This window comes from Zalophus californianus, chromosome 13, assembly GCF_009762305.2.
Source record: "Zalophus californianus isolate mZalCal1 chromosome 13, mZalCal1.pri.v2, whole genome shotgun sequence".
Classification (NCBI taxonomy): domain Eukaryota; kingdom Metazoa; phylum Chordata; class Mammalia; order Carnivora; family Otariidae; genus Zalophus; species Zalophus californianus.
Window position 1 is genome coordinate 37909027 of NC_045607.1, and position 26641 is coordinate 37935667.

Sequence of the window (26641 nt, forward strand, 5' to 3'; positions counted from 1 at the left end):
TGATAAGTTTATCAAATGGAATGTTGGTTGAAGCAAATAATTAGCTGAAATGATTAGTTTTTTACACATCAACACTTTGGGGCATATTTGGCGGGGGGAGTTCAGAGAAGTTTTAGCATTTCTTGGCAGTTTTCTTTCTTTATTCTGATTTTTAAAAATTTCTATTTGCATTTTCATTCCTAATTGGATTTCGGCCTCTTGTGTCTGCCTCATGCTGTTCCTAATAGAGAAGAATTGGAAACATTTAAAAGAGGAGACAGTTGTATGCTGTATAGTCACATACAAGTTGGGGATATAGACCTCTTGGCATGGAAGGATATTCTCAATAATGTTTGAGGGAAAAAAGTACTTGACAAAATAAGTTTCATTCTACTTATTATTGACCAAGTAAGGAGGGGATGTGATATGTGTATACATAAAAAAAGGATTAGAAGGAAATCTACCAAAATGTTAGTAATAGTTGTCACAGAAGGAAAATGGGTCTTTTAAGGTTCCTTTGGCTTGTTTGTATTTTAGGTCAAAACAGAATAAAAGAAAAGGATCTGAGTTTTTTTAATTTGTTTTCTATTAAAAAATTTCCACTCCAATGACAGACAATTATATCTGCTTGACCTGCTTGGCTATGTGTTCATAAATATTTAAATTTTCAGTTAGGTTGAACATTAATGTCCCCAATTACCAATTCACATTGTAAGGTTTTTAGTGTTGTAAGAAATGGGAAGTGGAGAGGCACCTGGCTGGCTCAGTTGGTAGAGCACGAGACTCTTGATTCTAGGGTTGTAAGTTCGAGCCCCATGTTAGGCTTAGAGCTTACTTAAAAAAAAAAAAAAAGAAATAGAAGGTTGAGAGCACTGGGTTGTTTCCAAATTTTCACTAGCAAAAATAATGTATTTCAGGGGCGCCTGGGTGGCTCAGATGGTTGAGCCTCTGCCTTCGGCTCAGGTCGTGATCCCAGGGTCCTGGGATCGAGTCCCACATCCGGCTCCGTGCTCAGCGGAGAGCCTGCTTCTCCCTCTGCCTCTGCACCTCCCCCTGCTCATGCTCTCTCTCTCTCTGTATCTCTCTGTCTCAAATGAAAAAAAAAAAATCTAAAAAAAATAATGTATTGCAGACAAAATTAGAATAAGAAAACGAAATTTCTGCAAGAGGGACTAAACGCTGAGAGATACATCAAAGTTTGCAAAACTTGCCCTATAGCACATTAATATTACCACTTTGTTTTCAACCAATTTCTCATTTTCACAAAATTAGTTTTTGACTTACTGGGCCACTGTGCCTTCATACACCTTTTCGTGGGCCTCGTCTGGATGCCAAAAGTGGTTGGTTGGAAGGATCACATATTCTCAAACCCCATTTCACAAATGAGGAAACAGAGGCCCAGGGGCAGGATGGAGCCCCTTCTCCAGCCTTCTGCAAGCCACTCCCAGAATGTGTTAGGTTTTCTCACAATCCCACTGGGCTTCCAATGCCTTCAAATAACCACCCCCTCCCCCACCCTCCCTCGCTCACTTTGGAGGACTCATCTCTGTCATCTCTTCCAGATGATTCTTGCCCCCTCCAGGCTGGCTTAGCTGCTGCCTATATTCCATCCACCTTCTCTTGGCGTATCCTAAGTCACCTGCTGTTTATCCATCTCTCCCAAGAGACAGACAGGACTGTGTCTTCTCTACATCTGGGTCTCTAGCACCTCGCCCAGTAAATGAGCCCGGGGCTTGATCCCTGACTCCAGCCAACATGGATCCCAAATTCTTCCCTCACCAACTTGGTCCCAGCCCAATCCAAGTCTGCCCAAACTCTGACCTCCTCCAAGACCCCATCTTCACTTTTGACTCTTACATCACCCTGACCCTGACAGTACACACCGGAAAGGAATAAAGGCAGGTGTCTCCCATGTCCAGGGGTATATTTCTCCCTTCCTGAAAGAAGCACTAATTATCCTGAGCCCACCTGAATCTGCAGAGTGGAGTGAGGGGCAGAGCCTCAGCCGCGGCGGGCAGCAGTGGAAGAGTTTGCCCCTTAAGGACAGCTTCTGAGCGGGAAGCCCTCTGATTGCAGCCTACCCCTGCCTCTCCCTGCTGAGTGACCTGCAGGGCAATTTGGGGTAGGGACCTGGACAATGCACGTTCAGACTTGGCTTGGTCTATTGGCACCCTCTAGAGGACAGTTCTATTAACGGGAGCTAGCTTCGGGCCACCAAATCCTATATGGTTTCCCCCCCAACCGAGGGGCTGCCTGGCCTCAGATGCTCCCAGGACTTACTGCCCACCGCCCACCACTCTGCATGGCAGGTCTCCTCATAGTCTGCAGACCAGCAACCACTCCCTGTGTCTCAGCACCGAGTCACCTGCTCAAACACCACATTGCCCCATCCTTGGAGGCTCAGTAACACCCTGGCTCCAGAAGTCCTCTCAGATGGCAGCTGATCCCCTAGCTCACTGCGGACCCCACCTTAGTCACTAAGTTTCTGCAGCCCTGGCCTGGTGCCCCACACTCTGCTCCAGCTTTGGCTCCTTCACAGAGGTCTTGCTTACTGTTCCCAAGGGAGGCATTTTCCTGATGATGGGGCATAGGTTTCCCCTTCCCCTGCTCAGATGGTAGCTCCCAGAGGAGGAGGCCCAGGCTTCTTCTCTCCACCATAGACTAGGGACTCCAGAGGACCAGGCTTGGACTTCTATCTCCCCTCTCAGACTGGGGTTTCCCTGCCAACATGGCTTATGTGTCCTCCTTCCCCCGAGACTGGGAGGGGCCTGAGTTTCCCTTTCCTCCTCCAGAGTGGGGGTTTCCTGAGGACTGAACTGGGGTCTTCTCCCCAACCCCTTCACTGGCTGTTGATCTCCAGATCTTTCCATCTCCAGTCCCCATTCTGCACAGCTCTTCCCACAGCCAGGGCCTCAGGAGCCCTCTGGGGCCCTGGGAGGGCTTCCTCTGGCTTTGGGCATACCTGGCCTGGAGGACAGGCCCTTCCTCTGGGACCCACCCTGAGCTCTACCTCTGACCTCACAAGGGCTGCCTCAGAACCTGGTCTCCGTGGCGCCACTGGTTGGAGAAGGGATGCTATTTTAGGCAGTGTGTCTGGACTTGGCCCAAGCGGCACGGGCCAAACCCCTGCCCCACTGACCTCTCCCCTGGAGGAGCAGAGCAAAGCAGCGCGTGGGGCCACCCCAAGGGGGGGTCGAGAGGCGGGCTTTAGACTGGGGACACAGGGACAGTGGAGTCCCAGCCGGGGGTGCCACCAGAGCCCGGGACAGTCATGGAGGAACAAGATCAAGAGCTGCTATAACTGAGAAGCCCCCAAGGTGGACGCTGAGGAACATAAGGCACTTCAGTAGAGTGAGTTGGGCTCCAGGCCGGGCTGGGACAGGGGGCCTCCCCTGTGACCCAGGCCTCAGCGTGCTACTTCCTGGGGACCATATGGGGGGGTGGAGAGATGACGATGGGACTAGCTGGGGAAGGAACCCCGGCTGGGAGCTGAAAGCCAGGATGTTTGTTCTGGTTTAGTCCTGAGTTGCTGTGTGACACAGGCATGTCCCGCACTCTCTCTGGGCTTTAGTTCCCTCACCTGTGATTTGACTACTGGGAGGAAGAGCAGTGCCACCGAGGCTGGGAGAGTGTTGGGCTGGCCTGTCAGGAGAGTGCTGGCCAGGGGACGAGGAGAGCACGCAGACCAGACCCCGGACCAAAGCAGAAGGCGTGCAGATCAGAGAGATGTGTTGATTGCTGGCTTAGCTGGAATGATTTCTCCCCTGGGAGTTCCCTCCTGAGAAGCTGGGGCTGGGGGCTGCAGGGTGCCGCAGTCAGGGCTAGGGATGTGAACTTGTGCTGCAGCTACAGGGAATCGGGCTAAAGAACCAGGGGGACTTACAGGTTGGGGAAACTCAAGGGTTACCTCTGTGTGGTCATTTGTGTGGACAATGGGAATACGCTGGGGAATTTTCAGGAAAGGTAAGAGAGTAGACTTTGCTCTGAGGTGGAACTATGGACTAAATGAATTCTCAGGACCTCACTGTGTGTGTGTGTGTGTGTGTGTGTGTGTGTGTGTGTGTGTGTGTGTGTGCATGCACGCAAGGAAAAGGCCCTGGAAAATCAGAATTTAAGTCAGGAGCAAGAGGGCTTGAGGTTAGACTAAAGGCAGTAATACCCACATATGTGAGGGTGGAGCCACTGAGGGGAGGCTGTGGGCATCTCTACTGTCCAAAGCTGGGCTGCAACCTGGGGAAGTCAGGAGGACCTGTGAAGGGCCTGGTCCAGGGGTCCTGAGGCCAGCAACGGTAGAGGGGGTGGGACTCCAGGGCCTTTCCCCATTGGCTGAAACACATCCACACCACTCCTTGCCAGCTTGGCTGGGTTGAGAGACCGCAACCGCAACCGGCAGGACCTGTCCCTGTGGCTTCTCCCCTGGGAGGCTGAGGTGTGATGAGAATGTGGGGCCAAGTTCTGTCCCCCCCAGCCCTAATGACCTCTCTTTGGCTCTGCAGCATCTAAAAATCTCAAAGACAGAACATGGTTCAATCAGATAAGAAGAGGCGGTAAGTACCCTACCCATTCTCTTCCAGCCTCCCATCCCCCACCCCCAGCATACCCCTGTGCCCTTCCTGCCCTACTCTCAGCCTCTCCCTCATGGCAGCTGACCCTCCCCAACCCCCCTCCTTCCCATCCCCCACTGGGTCAGGGAGGCCCAGAACAAGGGCCTCTCCTACCTGGGCCCTGTGCTGGGCCCTGGGGTGATGGGCGACTCAGACCTGGGTGAGGGCCAAGGGGTTGTTGAGTGGGTTCCAGCTGCCTTTATGTAGGTGGTCACGCTCAACTGAACTGAACTCACTGCCTCTCACCCTCATGGGCTCAGGTCTCTTTGGGGTACAATAAAAGCCAAAGTCCTTGCAACAGCCCAGGCCCTGCCTATCTGGTCCCGGTTTCCTCTCTGACCTTCCCCCATGCCATCCCTGCTCTCTCCCACTCCAGTCACACTGACCTCCTTTCCTTTCCCTCAGACACGCTCAGAATCCTTCAGTGATTTTCCCTCTGCCAGAAATGCTCTCCCCTCACCTCCTCATGTCTGTCACCTTCTCAATGAGGCTTACCCCAACTGCTTTACTTAAAATCATACCGCACACCCTTTTCCTTGCTCTGATTTTCCCCATAGGCCTGCCTTTCTTTCTTCCTTCCTTCCTTCCTTTCTTTCTTTCTTCTTTTTAAGATTTAAAAAAAATTTATTTATGAGAGAAAGAGACAGACAGAGAGAGAGAGAGAGTGCGAGTGGGGTGGGGGCAGGGGCAGAGGGAGAGGGAGAGGCAGACTCCCAGCTGAGTGCGGAGACTGACGTAGGACTCCATCCCAGGACCCTGGGATCACAACCTGAGCCGAAGGCAGACGCTTAACCGACTGAGCCACCCAGGTGGCCCAGGCGCCACCCCCATAGTACCTTCTAACATGAAAATGTACTTGCTTATTGCCTTTCTTCGCTGCCTGCCTGTGAGCTCCACGTGAGCAGAGATTTTTGTTCACTCCTGGATAGACAGAATGAATGGCTCCCCGTTGTGCTGGACTCTCCTGGGGCTTTAGACACTGTTTCCAAAGACCCACTGGTGTCCCACAAGCAACAAAGTTCCAGTTGAAAACAGCCTCCACACCCGAAGCCCACTCTTCCTCCTGTGGCCTCAGCTCAGGTCAGGATCCCTTTCTCCATTGCTCAAGCCAGAAGCCGAGGCTCTGTCCTTGACACTTCTGTCTTCCCGTGCCTCATATCTAGTCACATCTGAAATATCCAGACTGTGCTCACCCCCACCATTCTTTCCACCACAACTCTCCTCCCTCACAGGCACGTTAGGCCACCACCTGCCCACTCTTCAGAAGTCTCTGCAAGCCTCACCTCCCACCCCTGGCTTCTCACCTCTGATGGCGCTGCCGTTATCCATCAGACCCACTAGATGGAGAGATCCAAGGGTGGAGATTCGGTTTGTACACTGTACCGCTGGAGCTTGGCTGGTTTACAGGTGGTTGGTTGATTAGATCATTAAATGAGCTGGTGAATAGGAGATTCCGTTAGTTGGCCAAGTTGCTAGATTATTAGTTAGTTGAAGGGTTGGTTGGTGAGTTGTTAGCTATTTAGCTCCTTGGTTAGCAGATATTACTTAGATAATTATCTGGTTGGCCGTTAGCTTCTTGGCTTGTAGGCCAGTTTTCTCATTCTACACCCTTTCCTTGAGCTATCTCATCTCTGCCCAAGGATCAAATGACCACCTATGACCTCCAGATGTGTATCTCTAAACAAGACATGACCAGCTGCCTCCGGATTACTGGCCATCTCCACCTAGATGTCCAGGAGGCTCGTCAAACTCCACGCAGCCCGAGGGCCTCCTCATGCTCCTGCCTAAGCCTGCAGCTTCTCTCCTGTGCTCACTTGTCATTCTGCTGCTCTGCCCGAACCTGAGGTCATCACTGACCCTTCCCTCTCCATTTTCCTCTTCAATCAAACACTAAGTGTGTCATTTTCACTGTCTTCTAGCCATCTCCACAGCACCTTCTTGGGTCAGGCTGCCGTCACTGCTCAGGCTGTGGCAGAAGCTTCCTGATTGCTCGTCACACCCTCACTCCTGCTCCCTCATCCCAGCTTCCATAGAGGAGGCAGTGCCCCTGCTTAAATCCTCCACTGAACCCTGGCCCTCTAGGTCGAGTTCAGACTCTCTAACATGGGCCCTAAGGTCTTCTACCATCTGGCCCTGTGCCCCTCTCTGCCCACCTCATGCTACTTTCTCTCCTCTCTCTGGCCAGCCCATCCCTGGGGAGTTCATCCTTACAAATCACATGCTGTCTTAGCGGCAAGCCTCTGCCATGCCATTCCAATGCCCTGAACTTTCCCCTGCCTCCCCTGATGCTCCTTCATCTGGCCAGCCTTCCATTCTCAACCTGTTTCCTCTCTTGTGGGAGACCCTCCCGCCCCCTACTCTAGGTCGTTTGTGTCTTCTCTGCAATCTAGTGATGCCCACCTTTCACCTGTGGCAACACTCCTCACACTTTATAGCAATTACTTCATTGTTTTTCTGCCTGAGAGCAGGGATCATGACAGTGTTCTTTACTACAGTGCTTGATCATAGTGGGCATTTGATAAATCTCTGGGTCAGTGGCTGGTTGGTGGTTATTTGTTGCTTAATGTGTCTTGCTTGCTGTGTTGAGGAGGAAGACGCCACGGTTGGAAAGTTCTCTTGGTGTCATTGGCTTCCTGCTCTGTCCATCTCTCCACTACCTCTGTGGTACTTTCCCAGGACCCTCTTGGGTACCTGCCTGCCTCGGGCTACTCACAGGCACTTCTTCAGGGCTGAGAGACTGGTTATAGGGGCAAGGAGACACTCCCCCCTCCACAATGCTTCATGGGAGCCAGAGTTGGATGGAAGTCAACAAATTGTCCCGGCAACTCTATATCCCTCTCCAGATGCTCAGCCCTTGCTTTGTTTCCCTGGGGTAAGGACAGAGCAAGGACCAGGGTGGGTGAGATTAAACACAGGTCTCAGCCAGAAAAGTAGAAGATGTTTTATCCATGCCTGATTTACGTTTCTTACTCCCTCTACTTATTCTGTGCTGCTGTGAGGCCGGGGAAATTTCAGGAAGCCTTGGGGGGGGTGGGGGGTGATGTTGCTATCCCAGGCAGGATGAGGTAGTTGAGGGGCTGGGGTCAGCTTCAGGCATTCAGCAGGGGGAGGGTCACCAGTCTGAACAAGCACTAAGGCCACACTTAAAGGGCTCTGTAGCCTTCTTCCTCCTCTTTAGCCTCCAGACTCCATCTCCTTCCCCAAACCAGAGCTCTCTACCCTGCCCCCAACAGATGATGGGAACCCGTAACTCATTTTTTTGTCTATCTATCCATCCAAACATGCATTTATTAAACAGATATTTGTCCAGTATATACCATGTGCGAGGCCCTGTAAGAGGTTTTGGGGATCTAGTGGAGAGTATGACAGATGGAATTTTTTAATTCCCCAGTTTTCATTCAATGGACAATATCTACTGCACACCTACTCTGTGTTTGGCCCTGTGCTGAGCACACAACAGAGGGGAAGATCCAGTCCCTCCTCTCCTCCCTCCTCTCTCTCATTTGTTCATTCATTCATTCACCACAGAAGTCTGTGTCCACCTGGTTGCGAGCCCGCTGCACGTTGCAGATGCTTTCCCCTCTGGCAGAACGTGATGGAAGTTTCAGGCCTCAGTCTTGACAGAGCCCTGAGCAGACTCTGCCACACCCTGTGTTGTTTGCAGAGTGCCTCCTATTAACAAGTCGTGCCTGATGCCTGGCCTGTGTTCCTGAAGCTTGGGCTCCTACAGATAGGCAGGCAGGCAGGCAGGCAGGCAGGCAGATGGACAGCTGAGCTCTACTCTTCTGCCTGCTCTCTCCCATCTGCTTCTCCTCTGAGACTCAATGGCCCCACAGATGGCACTTTTCGGCTCCCCACAGCCTTCTCTGCAAAATGACCTCGTTAGTGCACGCTTCCCACTGGGCCAGTCCCCTCCAGGAAGAAGGGACCTAGCCTGGCCATCTAGCACCAGTCCCTCTCCACACCCCTGTGGCTCTCAGTCGTCTCAGATCCCAGCTGTACCAGCTGCCCTGGGCAAGAGGAGGTGTGTGTGGGTAACCTCTGAGTTACCCATTAACCGAGACATGAGTTAAAGGGCCGATGGCAGCGAGTACAGTCGAGTCTCTTTCCTGCCCACGGGCTCGGGTTGCTGCTCCAGGTCCACCCGCAGCTCCAAGATGGTCTCATCACCCGTGGTCATGACAAGGATGCAAGCAATCATGCAGAAGGAGATGGTGCGAGAGTTCCTGGCCGAGTTCATGAGCACGTACGTCATGATGGTGAGTGGGGAGGAGGCACAGGGTGGGTGGGCTCTGAGGGAGGGACAGGCACCCCAGGACCTCAGGAGGGTGGGGCTCAGTGAAGGCAATCCATGACCCCCTCCCCACCACTGACCCCTGGGTCACATTATCCATTCTCCAGCCTTGGAGTGGGAATCCTGAAGGAGAAGCATAAGAAAGTAAAGAGAGAGCTTTCTCTTTCTCGTCATCTTTTAGGGAAAGAAAGAGATCATAATGTGTGGGGGCAGAACAAAACCATGGCCTGGGACACAGGTGTCAGGGGGCATGGCTGGAAGTGGGGAGAAGGGAAACTAAGGGTACAGGGATTAGAGAGAAGTGTCATTGAGCGTCATGCTTTGAGAATCCTGAGGGCCATGAGGAGACGCTGAAGGTTTTCAAGCTGGGGAGTGATGTGTTCAGATTTGGATTTTAGAAGGCGGTTTGGGGTGCAGTGTGAGCACCCCAGCAGAACTGGCAGAACTGGTGGGAGGGGAAGCAGTTAAGAGGCTGTTGACCTAGGATAGAGGGAGGGTGGTGACTGGTCCAGAGATGGGGAAGAAAGCACACATTTGAGGGACTTGTGGAGGAACCTAGACTTTGCAAGTAGTGGATGAGGGGTAAGTGCCGAGGAGGAGGCCATTCTAGAGCCCGGGGCCCACTTCCGGGTCAGAGGCTAGGTCAGTTTGGGTGTGCTCAGGTGAGGTGCCAGTGGAGACATCTGGGGGCTTGGATATAGGGGTCTGGAGCTCAAGAGAGGGACTTGGGCTGGAAGTAAGGAGTTAGAGCTCATCAGAATATGGATGGTGGTTATAAAATTGTCCAGTGAGAGTGTACAGAAAGAGAAAAAAAAATAAGTTGAGGACAGAACCCTGAAGAGAAGCATGCAAAGAAGCCTGAGGAGGAGAGGCCAGAAAGGTGGGAGGAGAGGGGGAGACCTGTTATAGAAGGGAGGGTCCACAAGGAGGGGGCTGGTCAGCAGTGGGAAGCTGCAGACAGGCCAGAGAAAGTGACTCCTGGCAAGGGTTTGTAGGGATTGGCAACATGGCGGCCACTGGAGACCTCGACAAGGGCTCTTTTACTGGCTGTTGGGACAGAAACCAGACTGCAGGTGGGATGTGAGGTTTCTTAGAAACTCCCCCTCTCTCCGCATGCAGGGCATATGTGCTGGTCTCTTGTCATGATAAGTGCTCTCGACTGCCCTCCCCTCCCTGCTTCCTGCCCCCTCCCCTTTCCCCATTACCTGCCCTCCTGTTTTGACTCCTGGCTGTGAGGACAGCAACTGGATGATGTCCAGCCTTAACCCAGGGTGAAGTCATTCATTTATGACAAGACATTCCAGCCTCGTGAGGGCTGTTAAACCTTGGAACTACAGAGGTAGGAGGTGCCCCCTCAGAGAGCTCTTAGGAGAAGCTGGCACCACCCACATGCACTATGCCCTCCCATGTCCCTGTTTCTCTTCCTTTTATTGAGATTATTATTGAGCGCCTGCCTACTGCATGCCAGCCATGATGATGCTAAACCCCTTACGTATAGTATCTTCTCAAATCCTCTTCACAGATGGGCAACCTGAGCCTGCATGAGACTAAGTTACTTGTCCAAGGTCACATTTTAAGTTCAGATTAAATCCAGTCCAACCTAATATCATAGTCTTGACCCTTAGTCTCTATACTCTCTGTCCCTTCGCTTAGCTATGGCAGAATTTACAACACTCTGGCTTGTTAATTCTCCCCCAGCTGAGGTAAGGCCCTCACTTTCAGGCCTTTGGTAGTCTCTGGGCCTCAATTTCCCCATCTGTAGAAGAGGAGCAGAAATATTTGCCAGGCAGATATGCTGTGAGGATGGAAGGGAAATCACCCTTATAAAAGAACTCTGTGAGGTTTAAGCTCATCTAGGACATTGTGTTGTTATTTTCAGTTTGGGGCCTGTGCCAAGAAGTGGGGGCTTTTTCAGTTATAGGAAGCTCAGTGAGTCATTGCGGCGAAGGTTTTGCCAGAAAAACTAGTGTGACCTTGGGCCCCATTTACTGCAGCCAGGATGAGGGAAGTGGACTGTTTTACTCTGCAGCCTCCCAGGGTGCTGTGCTCAGGACTGGCCTCATGCTTATGGGGACCCAAATGGGTTGGGCCACATTGACTGGGCATGGAGAGGAGGGGCTGGGCCCATAGGGGCCTGGAAAAGCAGCTGTCGACAGGAGCCATAAAGGGAGGAGTTGCAAACTTACATGCTATGGGGGCCAGAGAGTGGACTTAGAGTGGTGGGGACTGTGGCTAAGGGCAGAGTGCCGGCCTGTGCAAAGGCACCTCTGCCACCACCCCAGTGGACGGCTGCCACGCAGGGCGGAATGCTGGCCAGCGTTGCCCGAGCTTCTGATTTTTTCCAGAGGCTGAAACTTCTGGTCGTCAAAACCAAGTTACCCAAACAAAACCTGTGTTCTGGAGAGACTGGCCCATGGGCTGCAAGTTGGCAACCTTGACACAGGAGATCACGTGGGGTTTAGTCACTCATTCATTATTTTTAGCAAATGGTTTAGAGCTCGTACTTGGAAATGTGAACCCTCGGTCTTCAGACCCTCCGTGCGTGCTCCAGCCCCTGCACCTCCTGCCCATCCCCACGCCTGTCAGCCCGTCCTGGCCTCACTCCCCACCCCCGTGTCCCCTCTGTTCCTGTCCTCTCCTGCCTCACCCTACCCTTGGCCCTAAGCCTGACGGTCTCTGGGCTCTCCTGCACCTGTCTTGGAGCTCTTGGGGGACTACATGGTCCTGCTCAGCTGTCCCTTCCCTCCCCTATCCAGGCGATTCCACTTGTGCTCAGACTTTCCCAAAGCTGCTCTGTACTCGGCCCCCCCTTCTTCTTCTTCTTTTTTTTTTTAATCAGAATGGCTTGATTTCTAGCTTGACAGAGAAAACCATCGGGCGGGCTTCCCCTGTCTGGCTCCTCACCCACCTGTCCCTGCAGCCCCAGACTCCACTTACCTGTGCATCCACGTGCCCCCCTCCCTGCTAGGGGCAGGGCCCCTCCTCCATGGAGGACCCTCCACTCCTGCACCAGTCCCACCCTCCAGTCTACTCAGGTACTTAGTTCCATCCTGAGGGAGAGCCTCTCCTTCTCCCAGTCTTACCACACTGAAGTCTCTCTACTTAAACTGGCACAACACAAAACATTCCTCCCTTCCGCCTGTGAGCCCCTTCAGTGATCACGCTCTCCCTCCCTCTCTTCTCAGATAGGTTCTCAAAGAGCTGTCTGCACTGGTGTCCTTTAACTCTTCCTCATCACCTACTTACCTCTCAATTTCTGGGACCTGGTTTCTGTCCCCATGGCCTGATGATGCAGTGCTCACCACATTACTAAAGACTGCTGGATTGTCACATCCAAAGGGATGCTTTTCAGGCCTTTATGCCCTTGACCTGGAGGCGGCACGTGACCGTGGGGACCACACTCTCCTGGGAAACTCTGCTGCTCTCTGGTGTCCAGGGCACATTCTCCCTTTGCTTCTCTCCCATTGCAACACCTGCTCCAGCCGGGAGTTCTAATGCCAACCCACCCGGGGGCAGCCCGCAGCTGACTCCTCTCACTTTCATCCTCCCCAACGTCTTCAGCTATAGCTCCCATGTCCACCATTCTCCGGGCTTTCTTTTTCGAAAACACTAGAACAGAGCTGTATGAGGGAAATACAGTAGGAGCCACATTTGCAATTTTTAAAAAATTTTCTAGTAGCCACATTAAAGAGGTAAAAAGCAACAGGTGAAATTAATTTGAATAATTATTGCATCCACGTAGCCAAAATATTGCCAGTTCAACACATCATCAATATAAAATTATTAATATGATATTCTACATTCTCTTTCTCCTACTAAGTCTTTGAAATCTGGTATGTACTTGACACTTAGAGCAGGTCTCAATTTGGACTGGCCACATTTCAAGTACTTAATAGCTGCATGTAGCTAGTGGCCATCATATTGGAGGATGAATCTAGACTTCCATTTCCAGCAGCCTCGATATCTATAGGTCCCTCGGAGACAGCGTATTAAAGCACATGGAATTTTCAAAGGAGGTGCCCTCTGAGTATGGTTTTAAAGCAGAGTATTGATTTTTCAGAATCTGGGATCGGGTACTCCGGACAGAGGGAACAGCACACGCAAAACCACAGAAGCATTAGAAAACAAGGCAGGCAGGGAGCAGTGTGGCTGTTTGGTGCTGAGGCTGTTTGGCACAGCTGACTGCCTAGATTCAAATCCTGGCTCCCTCTGTGCAGGCTGTGTGCTTTGGACAAGCCGCTCAACTTCTCTAGGACCTGGTTAACAATCTGTCAAATGGGGAGAATAAGAGCACCTAACACAAAGGTTGGTGTGGCATAAGTGTTAAAGGAGGTGATAGATACAACTTGCTTACAAGTGCCTGACACACAATAAGTGATCAATAAGTGGTTATTATGGTTTAGTAGTAATACTATTGCTGAACATAGAGAACACTGAGTAGATATGAAACTGAGAGGCAGAAGGGATAAAATTATACAGGGTCTTAAATGGTGGCCTATTGAGTTTGGACTTTATCCTAGAAATGGAGGGGAGCCAGTAAATGTTTGAAGAAGGGCAGACATGATCAAATTTTTCTGTCAGAAAGGTCACTCTGGCTGCAAGGAGGAGGCTGGGTGAGATTTGGATAGAGTGCAGGCAACGCGGACTGGGTGTGGGGGATGAGGGAGAGGAAGCTCTCACTTGTGACATCTAGGTTTCTGGCCTGGCCGGCTGGGGTGGACAAAATACGATGAGGATCACATTTTCTGAGAGATGGTGAGCTTTCAGCACAGAACCTCTGAAGAGCCCACAGATGCCTTTGAAAAACCTGGACTCCCAGTAGGTATTTGAAGATAGGGATTTTGCTCTTAGGTGGAGGTTTGGGGCATTTTAGTGCATCAGGCATATCTGAAGCCATAGATCTGGTGAGAAGGCCCAGGAGGAGTGCCTGGGGAGAGACATGACAGGGGCAAAGATGGAGCCCTGGGGTCGTCCATATTCACGAGGCAGATGAAGGGAGAATGTGGGAAGGAACTGTAGAGAGGGAGGTTGTGGAGGTAAGAGGAAACCAGGAGAGACAGAGATGTCATGGAGGCCAAAAAGGAGGGACTTTCCAGAAGCACAGAGTGGTTAAGAAGGTCAAATTTAGCAAAGTCAAGTAAGACAACGGCTAAAGGGATCTGGAGGAAATCAGGAGGCTGGAGCCCTCGGGGAGAGCTTTGGTGTCCGTGACACGTGGAAGCAGGAGCCAGACTGAAGAGGGAGAGCTAGGGAAGGGATCAAGGAGCCAGCCAGTGTGTTCTTTCCTAGAGCCTGGCCCACACAGGGAGGGGGTGTCCAGGGGTTCACGGCAGGAAGAAAGGGACCTGAGTCCGTGGGAGCTGTCAAGGGGAGGGTGGAAGATACAGGCAAGAGGGAAGTGTCTGCAGAGGGATGGAGAGGCTGGGCACGGGAGCCAGAGCTGAAGGGGAAGGCAGGTATGGATTCTGGTGGGAGCTGCAGGAGATTGAGTGAGGGCCTAGCTTCAGGCCTCTAATCTCCCTGTGAAGGGGGTCAGCGGGGGGTATCTTCTGAGGTGATCCAGCAGTTATGGATGGGCAAGAGCCAGAAGTTCAGAAATGACACCTGAGGGCAATGGAACCATTGCTGAAGGCAAGCGGAGTAGAACCTCACTGGGCTTCGGGGCCGCTGTGTGTGTAGGGGGTGGGGTTCTGACAGAGTCCAGGCCAGTTTGGAGATCCCTTGAAGAAACTTCCTGCAGGTTGGGTTGAAGTGTAAGATACTCTGAGGGGTTCAGTCCACATCAACCATGCCCTCCTTGAAGCCCTGCTCCCTTCCCTGAACGTCAGGTGGGCTTGGGGTCTGGGGGCCTGGATGTGTCCTTAAGAGCCCCTGACATTGCCACTTCCCTCCCAGCTCCTTGTACAGCCCCACCCAGCTCTCGCTGGTCACATCATAAAGGGAAGTCAGAGAGGAAAATTTCTGGAGGAAGAGGGCATGGCAGAGGGTCTCCAATGGCAATGCACAGTGGGGCCTGGGGCATAGGGGCGAGGAGCCCAATCTGAGCCCGAGCCCTCCTGTGAGGTTGGGGCTTCTGTGCAGGTGGTCCCCTCAGAGGCCCTCCCTTGCAGGTGTTTGGCCTCGGCTCCGTGGCCCATATGGTTCTAGGAGGTAAATTTGGGAGCTTCCTCGGTGTCAACTTGGGTTTCGGCTTCGGAGTCACCATGGGAGTGCACATGGCTGGGAACATCTCTGGTGAGTGAGCCCGGGGCCCCATCTGATCAGCAAGGACAGGTGTCCCCTTGCGGGCTCTTCCTGCCTACCTCCAGCCAGCCCCTTCTCCAAGTCCACCTGAACCCAAACCTCACTGGCCATGGGGGGAGGGAGAACACCCTGCACCCCTTTCTTCAGACCCACTCTGCCCAGAATCTTCCCAAGCCCCCCTGGACTCCCTCTTTTTACTAGCTGGGTCATCTTAGGCAAGTTATTTAACTTCTCTGTCTCTCACTTTCCTTAATGGTGAAATGGAGATGGTGGTCCTTGCCTCGTGGGGTCCTTGTGAGGATTAAATGAGTCCATTCCATAAATACTAGCTGTTATTTTTGCTCTCATATTATTATTTTTAAAGATTTTACTTATTTATTTGACAGAGAGAGACAGCGAGAGAGGGAACACAAGCAGGGGGAGCGGGAGAGGGAGAAGCAGGCCTCCCCCTGAGCAGGGAGCCCGATGCAGGGCTCGATCCCAGAACCCTGAGATCAGGACCTGAGCCGAAAGCAGATGCTTAACAACTGAGCCACCCAGGCGCCCCACTCTCATATTGTTTGTTATTATTGTTTGTCTCTGCTCTCACACCTCTGACACTTCTGCCCCTCCCCGCAGGGGCCCACATGAATGCGGCCTTGACCTTCACCAACTGTGCACTAGGCCGCATGTCCTGGAAGAAGTTTCCCGTGTACATCCTGGGTCAGTTTCTGGGTTCCTTCCTGGCTGCTGCCACCATCTACTGCCTCTTCTACTGTGAGTGTCCTGCCCTGGGATGTCCATCTCTGGCCTCAGCCTTGTCCTCTGAAAAACGGGCAGATCCAAGCCCAGTGTTCTGGTCTGTGAAAACATCTGGGAGAGAAAGCCTTGGAGGTGCTCCCCACCCATGGATCCTACAGCCTTAACCCTGGGACTCCAGTGGGGTTTAGCTGGTGGCAGCTTCACAATCAGTCTGTGTCTCCACAGCAGCCATTATTGAATTTTCGGGTGGACGTCTGACAGTGACTGGTCCCATAGCCACCGCTAGCATTTTTGCCACCTACCTTCCTGACCACTCAACGTTGTGGAGGGGCTTCCTGGATGAGGTCAGTGGTCCAGTGTGGGTTCCCCTCCTCGAGCCCTCCCCACCTAGCAGGCAGCCCTCCCATTAGAAAGGACAAGAACTCTGGATGGGGTCTCTGCCGGTGGGTTGGGGCTGGGGGCACTGCTGAAGCTCGGTGGTTTAGCTAGGGGCCCAAGGGGCTGCCACGGTGTCTGCTCCCCAGGTGCTAGTGACAGGAATGCTCCAGCTATGTCTCTTCGCCATCACGGACAAGGAGAACAACCCAGCACTGCAAGGGACACAGGCCCTGGTGATTGGCATCCTCGTTGTTGTCATTGGAGTGTCCCTGGGCATGAACACAGGATATGCCATGAACCCATCCCGGGACCTGCCTCCCCGCTTCTTCACTTACATTGCTGGCTGGGGTATACAGGTCTTCAGGTACTGCCCTGCCCAGCCCATTCCTGCAAGTTTTCTATGGTGCCCTGCATGCAGAGGGGCGGGGGGTGATGTGAGGAGCAGCACAGGAGAGTCCTGCCCAGCTCCCAGGTGGCCTGGGGAGACAGGTGTGGCCCCCCCCCCCCCTTTGCCCCAGATCAGCACCGATGCAGATCCTGTTCTTGGAGTGAATGTCAATCCTGCCCCAGACCAGCCCTGTCCCTGAATCAGGCTGAAGCTGATCTGGCAGGCTCAGGGGCAACTCTTAGGCTAGAATGGGGGTCACTCCTCTACTCTCAGGCCCTACTCTCTGTCGCAGCCTGAGTGGATGCGGGTACTGTGCTGGGCATCAGCCCCCTCAGCAGGCCTCTGCCTCTTGCCTGCAGGGCCCGGGACTGGTGGTGGGTGCCAGTGGTGGCGCCACTCCTAGGTGCCTACTTAGGTGGCATCATCTACTTGGTCTTCATTGGCTCCACCATCGCACGGAGGCCCCAGATATTGGAGGACTCTATGGTGTATGAAGACCGCAGAATACCCGTGTTGCCCAAGACCATGCCAAACCCACCCATGACCTCTCCCCTCACCCCTGTCTCTGTGTCTCCCATCAACAGACCTTCAGTCCGAACTGTCCCACCCTTAAGTGACCCCATCCACCTAGAGCACTTCTAAGAAAGATTATTTGTGACCCTATCCCCCCACTCTAATAAAGAAAGCCTTGTCCAACACAGCGGCACCCCCACTTCCTGGGTGCCTCCTGTGGTTGGGCTTCCCTACTGAATTCTTCCAGGAACTCCAGGGTTATGCAGTAGCCCAAGGCTGGAGCACAGAGCTAAGAGGTCTCTGACTCCTTCCAGCCTTGGGAACTGGGGTGCCCCTGGGGAGAATGGGGGAAGAGCTGATCTACGGCCTCAGTAGGAACAGGAGATTAAAGGATGCCAGACACAGAATGGTGGACTTTCAGGCATAGGGTAGGGAAGGGATGGTTTTGGGGAAAGGACAATAGCTAGCTGGGGGTAAGCTCTGGGGATATGTTGAGCTGCCCTGGGATGGGACTCTAGACTCTCCCTTAGTTCTGGCTACTCCTTGGACTGGACAAAGCAAGGCCCAAGCATGTAGATCAGAGTTTCTCAACCTTTTTTTTCATTATTGCTTCCCTCAGAAGCCTTTTAGACATTTTCTTTCTTAATCACATGGTATTTTAATACCACAGATGTACTATATGTCTGTTTCAGTATTGTGTATATAGATTTGTGCCTTATACAAAATAGAGTAAGACTTTTTCATCTTCCACTTCCATGAATCAGTGTTCTTACCTTTGGAGGCAAAATCACTCCTCCACCTTGAAAATGCCTGATGTAGACTGACAGTAGGTAAAGGGTTGGATTCCTCTTTCTTCTACTGGTGTCAGAGCTCTTCCACACTAAGGAATTCCAGAGTCAGAAGGAAGATGCAGAGAAGGAAATTCTTCCAAAAGGTACAGAGACAGGAAATGGCTTTATGGGGTTCAGAAGGACAGGCACAGAGGTTGGGTGGAGGTGGGGCAACCAGCATCCCCACCCACTCTGGGATCAAGCGGGAATTACCCTGCTTTCTGGGACTCAGAGGCAGCATCACCCATGGTTTCTGTCATTGTGCATTCAGCCTTTCAACAATTATTGAGAACCTCCTGTGTGCAGGCCCTGCCTGGGCACTGAAGATGTTGAAGTGGATGAGGCTGGGCCTCTGCCTTCGAGGAGCACAGTCTAATGAGGATGGATAGTCATGAGGAAGGAGCTAAGTGACCGAGAGGGGGCTGTGGGGCTCAGAGGGGGCTCACTGCCCAGCCGCGGGGCAGAGGACAGGGATGGCTTCCTCCCCAGAGGGAGGAGGCAGAGCAGAGTGGAGGACAAGGGTTGTCCTTTCTGGGGTTGGTTGCTGCACTTTGCAGTTTGAGGAGATTGAGGTGAGGAGGCTGGGCTTTCTTCTAGAGATGGGGACATGGTGAGATGAGATTTAGCAAAGCCCGCCTGATCTGCCGTGTGCAAGCTGCTGGGAAAGGGGGAGATTGGAGCCTGCGAGGGAGTATGGCGAGAGGCAATAATCCAGGAGGAGCAGCAGATGGGAGAAAGGGGATTCACTAGATATGGAGGAGGTAAAGCCCACAGGACTTGGCTCAAATTGGGAGGAGTGGGTAAGGATGCGGCAGGGGTCAGGCTGATTTAAGTTTTTGGCTTGGACCTGGGGCATTGATGTGCCCCCTGAGAGTGTGCATGGGAGACAAACTGGTTTGGAGAGGAAGATAAGTTCTATCGTGGGCATGCTGAGTTTGAGTTGCCTATGGGACTTGGGGGCAAGAGACGTGTACCTTGAGCAAGTTATTCAACCTCTCTGGGCTTCCATTTTCTCATTTGTAAAATGGGTCTCATATTATCCACCATTTGTGTCGCTGTGAATATTCAATGAAATAAAACATGTACAATGCTGAGAATAGTGCTTGGCACAGAGTAAGGAAGTGCAGAATAAACAATTATGCCTTTTATATGGTCTGGAGATCAGAAGAGAGTTGAAGACAGAGATTGGGGAAGTCATGGTTGTGTGGATATCACGGGGGCCGTGGGATAGTGACAGGAGGGTCAGTGACCAGTGTTCTGGGCGCACGGCTGGGAGGCGGCTGGGAGGGGTGGAGTGGGCACCTGCTGAGGAGAGGTACAAGGTGGGTGATCATGGGGCCCTGGAAACAAAGGCAAATGTCCACGAGGTGGGGAGCAGATAATTACCTTGCCCTACAGTCACAGACAACAGGACATGATACACGTCAGTGAAAACTGAGGCACAACAGCTTCCTGTAACAACATGGAAAACGTTTGGAGGCATAAAAAGCAATGCAGTAGCCTATTCAGTATGACACCAGTGCTGGTATTGAAAAACAAGCAAAAAGGAATATATTCTTTGGGCATACATGTGATAAAACTATTTTTTTTTAAGATTTTATTTATTTTTGCAAGGGAGAGTGAGCACGAGTGAGGGGAGGAGCAGAGGGAGAAGCAGGCTCCCCGCTGAGCAGGGAGCCTGACATGGGGCTCGATCCCAGGACTCTGGGATCATGACCTGAGCTGAAGGCAGATACTTAACCGACTGAACCACCCAGGCGTCCCCAGATAAAACTACTTTAAAAAAAAAGAAGGGATGGGGGTGCCTGGCTGGCTCAGTTGGTGGAGTCTGTGACTCTTCATCTTGGAGTTGTGAGTTTGAGCCCCTCATTGGGTTAAATAAAATCTTAAAAAATAAAATAAAAATAAAATAAAATCTTAAAAAAAAAAAAAAGGAAAGACGGATAGGAAGCATGTGGGACTGTAAAGACCGAAGACCTCACTAAGAAGGTGACTTTGCACAAAGACTTGAAGGGGGAGAGGGAGTGAGCCATGTGGACACCAGATAGGAGCATGCCAAGCTGAGGGAAGCCACTGAAAGGCCCTCAGGTGGGAGTGTGGAGGGCGACTGCTGGAAAGGAAAAAGGGTAGGAAGAGTGGAAGAAGAAAAGGTCAGACAAGTAGGTTAAGGTGAACTGAGGCCAGGCCCAGGGAAGAGGTAAGCCCAAGGCCTGGGGCAGAGGTAAGGGAGGCCTCTGGAAGAGAGAGGCAGACGAGATCGGGCATGTTCAGGGTGGGATGGCTGTAGGTCTCATTGCAGGCAGGCAGGCAGGAAGGGAGGAAGGAAGGGAGGAAGGAATTAGGATGAGGTGGGGTGGGCGTCAGTGCCTTGTGGGTCCCTGGCTCTTAGCTCTGCTGTCACACACACACACACACACACCTCTCCTGTAAAGACACACACACCTCTCCTGTAAACACACACACACACCTCTCCTGTACACACACACACACACACTCCTGTAAACACACACACATGCACCTCTCCTGTAAACACACACACCTCTCCTGTAAACACACACACAACTCTCCTGTAAACACACACACACACTCCTGTAAACACACACACACGCACCTCTCCTGTAAACACACACACACACACCTCTCCTGTAAACACACACATACACCTCTCCTGTACACACACACACACACCTCTCCTGTACACACACACACACACACTCCTGTAAACACACACACACACACCTCTCCTGTAAACACACACACCTCTCCTGTAAACACACACAATCTCTCCTGTAAACACACACACACACACACACACACGCACGCACGCCCTGGCTCGTAGCTCTGCTGTCTCACACACACAACCTCTCCTGTAAACACACACACCTCTCCTGTACACACACACACACACACACACACACATGCCCGCCCTGGCTCTTAGCTCTGCTGTCTCACACACACACACACACACAACCTCTCCTGTAAACACACACACACACACACGCCCTGGCTGGATCCAGGAGACGCATCTGTTTAGCTCTGGGAGCCAGGCTGGGCTATGAGTCAAGGAAGTCCTGTTCTGCTCCCATTCTCCCAGGCCCTGGCCCAACACAGACTGGCTATGTGACCTGGACAGAACCCATCCCCTCTCTGAGTCTCATTTTCCCTATCTGGGCATTGAGGCTTGGATTTATTGGTGTCTGGGGGGAGCCCCCCAGCTCTGACTTCTTCCAGTACTTTGCAGTCTCATGTCATGACCTCACTTCCCTTCCCCCACCCCAACTGAGGCTGTGGTTGAAACAGGGACAGGGTAGGGCAGGAACAACTCCCAGCCCCAGGCCAGGCCACTCCAGGACTTTGCAGATGAAGGTTTGGTCCTCAGCGTGGTGGTCCTGGCTTTGGGAGAGCCCCTCACTCCCTGTCCTTGCTCGTTCTCCCCACTCAGGGCTTCTGAGGACAAGGTACCCACAGGCAGCACGCCAGTCAGGCTAGTATGTCTCCTCCCTCAGATGGGGTCCTGCAGCCCAGAAAGAGATGGGAGCAGCCATCTCGGGCCAGGCTGGGGTGCTGATGCCCCCAGTGGGAGGAGCCTGTGGCCCCTCAGAGCTGAGCAGCCTGACCTGTGGCTATGTACCTACCTCTGTGCTGACCCTGAAGTGGGAAAGAGCTATGACCCAGCTCTCCTGGGTGCAGCAGGGCCCATACTGTGGCCCCTGAGAGCACAAAGAGGGCAGCCAGGCTGGATGCAAATCCTGGCTCTACCACTCACTAGCCGGCTGACTTTCGGTAAGACAGGATAATAATAGTCCCACCTCACAAGGCTGCTGGGATGAGAAAATGAGTCTGCCTGACATGTGGGCCGTGTGTTCTCTGTTGCCATGCTACACCCTCCTGTGGTCCTCATTACATCCGAGGAAGCTGAGGCCTGGGGAGATTGGCTTGGTAAGGCGTAGACAGTAGGGATTCCAGTCCTTACCAATACGGCCTTGCCTCGTTTTTTTGTTTGGTCTCTAAATTGTGAAACACATCCTATAAATATGCATATATAACATACAGGTACAGTTAAAATAATTAAATACTCAAAAAACAAAGACCCCTAATGAACAAATAACCCCAAATCCTCAAGTGCCCTCCACTGAGCTTTGGCATGTTACTGAACCTCTCTGGGCCTCAATTTCCTCATCTGTAAATGGGGATAATGAAGCTCAGAGGCGAGGTGCTTCAGGTTTCAACTTTGCCCCTGGCACTTTGCTGTGATGAAGCAGGGTGAGGAATAGTTTGCCAGAGGTCATGGTCTCCCCTTACGTCTGTGGTCAGGAGTCAAGGGGGTGGGTGGGTGCTGGAGGGTGTGTGCAGGGGCTTCTGGAGGGGATGCTTATGCTCTTGGCCCAGTTGGGGGTCTTAATAAGGGCGGTTGGAGCTTCATAGGCTGGGTCAGGGGCAAAGAGAGAAGACACACAGCTCAGAACCAGGTACACCCAAGCACACAGATGAGGTCTTAAATCTAGGACTGATTCCTTGAGTCCTCCAGGGACCCAAAAAATCCCCATCGGCTGATAAGGAGGATTCCTCAGATGGGGGTCACGAAAGGCCCTTGGCACAGCCCAGCCAGGTCCAGCAAGAATGTGCTGCTGTCCTCCCCACTGCCCCAGAACCCCCACTCTATTCTAGCCTTTTGCCCCAGGTCAAGGACATTAGGGAGAAGATGAACTTCTAAGGGAGAATCAGTGCTGGGGTAGGGGAGACTGGAAAGTAATGTATATACCAGGAAGGAGTTTGGAGGTTGGACATTGCTGAACTGGAGGTGTTTGTGGGGCATCCAGGGATAAACACCGGCTGGGCTAGAGATAGAGCTTTTAAGTCCAGAGAGGCACATGAAGGCTTGCAGATGGATGAGGTGGCCCAGAGAGAGATGATGGAGTCCTGGGGAGTACCCATGTTTAAGAGATGGCTAAAGGGGAGGAGGCAGCCAAGGCCCATGATCTCCCCTGGCCCCAGGAACCCTGACTTGTACTATGGAGCCAGCCCCTTCTCTCAGAAGGTTCAGAATGGTCAGAAAAGCAAAAGAAGCCCAGACTCCTAGGCAACCAGGAGGAAAACTCCAGAGACCCCCACCACAAAGGACTTCCCTGTAGCACTGGGTCCTCCAACTTCAACCCCCAGCTCTGGCTCCAGAAATGTCTGACTCCTGCCCTGTCCTCAGCTCCCTGCCCTCTAGATGATGGGAGTGCCCAGAGTACAGTCCTCAGACCTCTTCTCTTTCACCCCCCTTCCCAACGTGACCTTACCAGCCTGTAAATACCATTATATGCCAACAGCTCCCCAAATTAGATCTCCTGTCCAATCCTGTTTCCAGACTTTAGATTCCCATGTACAACCACCCACTGGACAGATTTTCATCCCTTAAACCTGCTCCTCCCACACTCTTTCCTATCTCAGTAAATGGCAAATTCAGTCTTCCCATTGCTCAAGCCAAAATCTTTGAAGTCGTCCCCGACTCCATTCTCTCTCACACCCCACCCACATCCCAGCTGTTAGCAAACCCTATAGGTGTTACCTGCAAAATTATCTAGAAACCAACCACTTCTTATCACCCCGCCACCATCACCCAGATTTGAGCCACTGTCACCTCTCTTGGATTACAGAACTGGTCTTCAGATCATCTTCCAGCCTTTTTGCTCTGAGTCACCCCTATAGTCTAGTCTCAATACATCAGCTGGAATGTTCCTTTCAAAAAATAAGCCAAATCATATCCTTTACTCCTCTGCCCTAAGCCTTCCAATGGCCTCCAGGCCCCTGCTTCTTTCTACGTATTCATTCCCCTACAGCTGGATGGCTTTGCTGTTCCTTCAAGGTACATGGGACGTTTCCACCATTGAGCCTTTGCAATGGCTATTCCCTCTGCCTGGGATATTCTTCCTTCAGATATCTGTTCTTCCCCCTGTGCTTACACTGTTTATGTCAACAAACAGAAAACAGTATTTTAAAAAAATGGAGGTAATAATTTTTAAAGATACTGGTTATAAACTCTACTAAAAAACTTTAGGTAAGAGCTTTTTTTGAGGCAAAGTGGAAGCGCTACCCCACCCCTCCCCAGGCTCCTGGTTTGGGGAATACATACTGTCCCCTAGCGGCCATTCTAGGAAAAGTCCCGTTTCCTGGGGGTTGCTGGTGTTCCCTACATTAGGACACAGTATAAACTTCAATCCCACCTGTACTGACCTGCCAGATATTGCAGTCCCAGCGACTCCCAGGTAAACTGTGTGTGTAGTGGAGGACACAGGTTTTGGAATCCGGCCTTACAGAAATTTCAGATCCCCAATTATTCATTGAGTGATCTTGGGCAAGGGACCTAACTCCAACCTTTACCCATTGGTAAAATGGAGATAGTAATATATACTTCAGGGGCACCTGGGTAATGCCATTGGTTGAGCATCTAACTTTTGGTTTTGGCTTAGGTCATGATCTCGGTGTCGTGGGATCAAGCTCTGTGTTGGGCTCCATGCTCAGTGGGGAGTCTGCTTCAGATTCTCTCTCTCCCTCTCCCCCCACTTGCATGCGCACTTTCTAAAATAAATAAGTGGATCTTTAAAAAATATATATAGGGATGCCTGGGTGGCTCAGTCGTTTAAGCGTCTGCCTTCAGCTCAGGTCATGATCCCAGGGTCCTGGCATCGTGTCCTGCAATGGGCTCCTTGCTCAGCGAGGAGGCTGCTTCTCCCTCTGCCTGCCACTCCCCCTGCTTGTGCTCTGACAAAATCTTTTTAAAAAATAAAAATATATACTTTAAGGGTCTTTGAGAAGAAGAAATGAGCACAGTGCTTGATGCATATTAAGTGCTCAAAAGCTGTTACCTACTATTAGAAGAGATTCTTGGCAAATTTTGGGTGACTGAAAGCCCCAGCCCTTGCCAGAGCAGCTTCACAGTACTAAGATGCCATATGACACTGGGAGAGTCTCCCAGCCTCTCAGATCCTGTCTACCCACTGCCCTTCCAATGGCTTGGGATAGCACACGGCAGGAACTATTACTGACCTGAGAGATGGGGAAACCAATGCCCAGACACTGGAAGCAAACTGCCCAGGGTTCGCAGAGTGAGTTGAGGCAGCCAATCAGGGGTCCTAGCAGTTTGGCTGGGTTATATGCAGTCAGGTCTCCCAGGAGGCTATGCCTTATGAAGAGTAACCACATAAAGCCTGAGGCTGAGGTGGCCTGGGCCACTGGGAAGGGCTCCAAGGGAATTCTGTTTGGGGAAGACAGTTGTCCTTTCCTTGAGGACTCAAGACACCTCCTGACCTAGAGGCAGTTCTAGACTGGGAAACCCAAGACCTGGATTCTAGTCTTGGCCTGGCTCTCACTGAGAGTGACCCCATGGAGCCTTGTCCCTTCTGGGCTAGGCCTTTGTAGACTGAGGGGTTGGGCTAGCTTAGAGATCTTTGGGGATTTGTGGGCTCTAAAAAGCCATGAGAGATCACCTGGGGTATCTGTGCTGAGGTCGTGTAAGGAGCTTGGGAAGAAGAAATTTCACAATGGGTATGGCTGGGCATATGAGAGGACTGATGAGGAAGGCAGGTCTGTGAAGGTGACCAGGCATTCACACCCCAATTTTAGAAGAGAAGGCACACTAGCAGGTTCTCCTTAGAGAACAAGGTCTCCAGGCTTTCAGGCATGACGCAAGAAGGCTGACACCATGATGGAAGGATCCCCTCCCCCAAACCTAAATCACAGGACCCACTGTTTGAGACTTTGAACCTCTCCTACAAGACTGACATTTTTTTCTTCCCCTCCTGTGGTCTGCTCTCTGGCCTGTCCAGGACAGGATCCAGAGCTGCTTCACACAGACCCCTGCAATCAGGAGGGCTGCTTTCATCTCCAAGCCTGAATACAACAACCTCCTCCTGAACCTCAGACTGGCACCACTGTTGAAAGGAGCCAGCCCTGCTGGACAAGCCAGACGGAATTCCAGAGATAAGAACTTGGGTCTCTGAAAAGCTCTGGCCCCATAAAGAACCTCCTGCTGAAGGAGAGGGTGGGCCTGGAAGGGGAAGGGATGCTATCACCTGATTCTCAGGGAGCAGTAATGTGGGGTCGTGTTGCCCACGGGAGTCCTCCACGAATGGCTCCCTTTAGCCCACACATAAATTCTTGCCCAAGGCCACTGCTTGGTGGAGAATCTGCCAAACCCATGAGAAAGTAGCTTCCCCTTGCTGAGGGGGCCTAGGGCCCCTTTAGTGATCCGAGGGGTGTTAGCTCCCCGATGACACCAAGCATCCTATCCAATCTCCTGAATCTCTTCCCTTTGCAGCACTAACCTCCACCATCCTCATCTTTCACTTGGATCACTCCCTATAGCTCTTTGCTGGGTCTCTTGCCTCAAAGTTAATCCTCCAATCCCTTCTTTACACTCTGCTGGAGACACTGCTCTAGAACTGGGTGGGGAAACTAAGGTCCTTGGCCAAATCCAGCCTGCTGCCTGTTTTTGTACAACCCATGAGCTAAAAATGGTTTTTATATTTTTAAATAGCTGGGAAAAAAGGATATTGTGACATGAAAAATTGTATGAGATTCTAATTTCAGTGTCTATAAAATAAGGTATTGCTGGGACAGAGTCATGCTCATTTGCTTATGTATTGTCTGTGGCCACTTTCACATCACAATGGCAGAGTTGGGTAGC

General features: G+C 51.9%; 1 protein-coding gene across 4 annotated transcripts; it reads left to right on the forward strand.

The window, feature by feature from the left end:
- The first annotated feature begins 3054 nt into the window (after positions 1-3054).
- Positions 3055-26571, forward strand: AQP7 (aquaporin 7). Of its 4 annotated transcripts, none has more exons than XM_027615199.2 (8): positions 3055-3330; positions 4476-4526; positions 8722-8842; positions 14988-15111; positions 15739-15876; positions 16087-16205; positions 16386-16603; positions 25782-26571. In XM_027615199.2, the coding sequence occupies exons 2-8, from the start codon at positions 4501-4503 to the stop codon at positions 25867-25869; spliced, it is 834 nt and encodes a 277-aa protein (XP_027471000.1). In that variant the 5' UTR covers positions 3055-3330; positions 4476-4500; the 3' UTR covers positions 25870-26571. The 4 variants fall into 4 exon arrangements, with proteins under 4 accessions (XP_027471000.1, XP_027470997.1, XP_027470998.1 ...); XM_027615196.2 differs by lacking the exon at positions 25782-26571 and adding an exon at positions 16987-19118; XM_027615197.2 differs by lacking the exon at positions 25782-26571 and adding an exon at positions 16987-19118 and having other exon boundaries at positions 16090-16205.
- Positions 26572-26641: the final 70 nt, after the last annotated feature.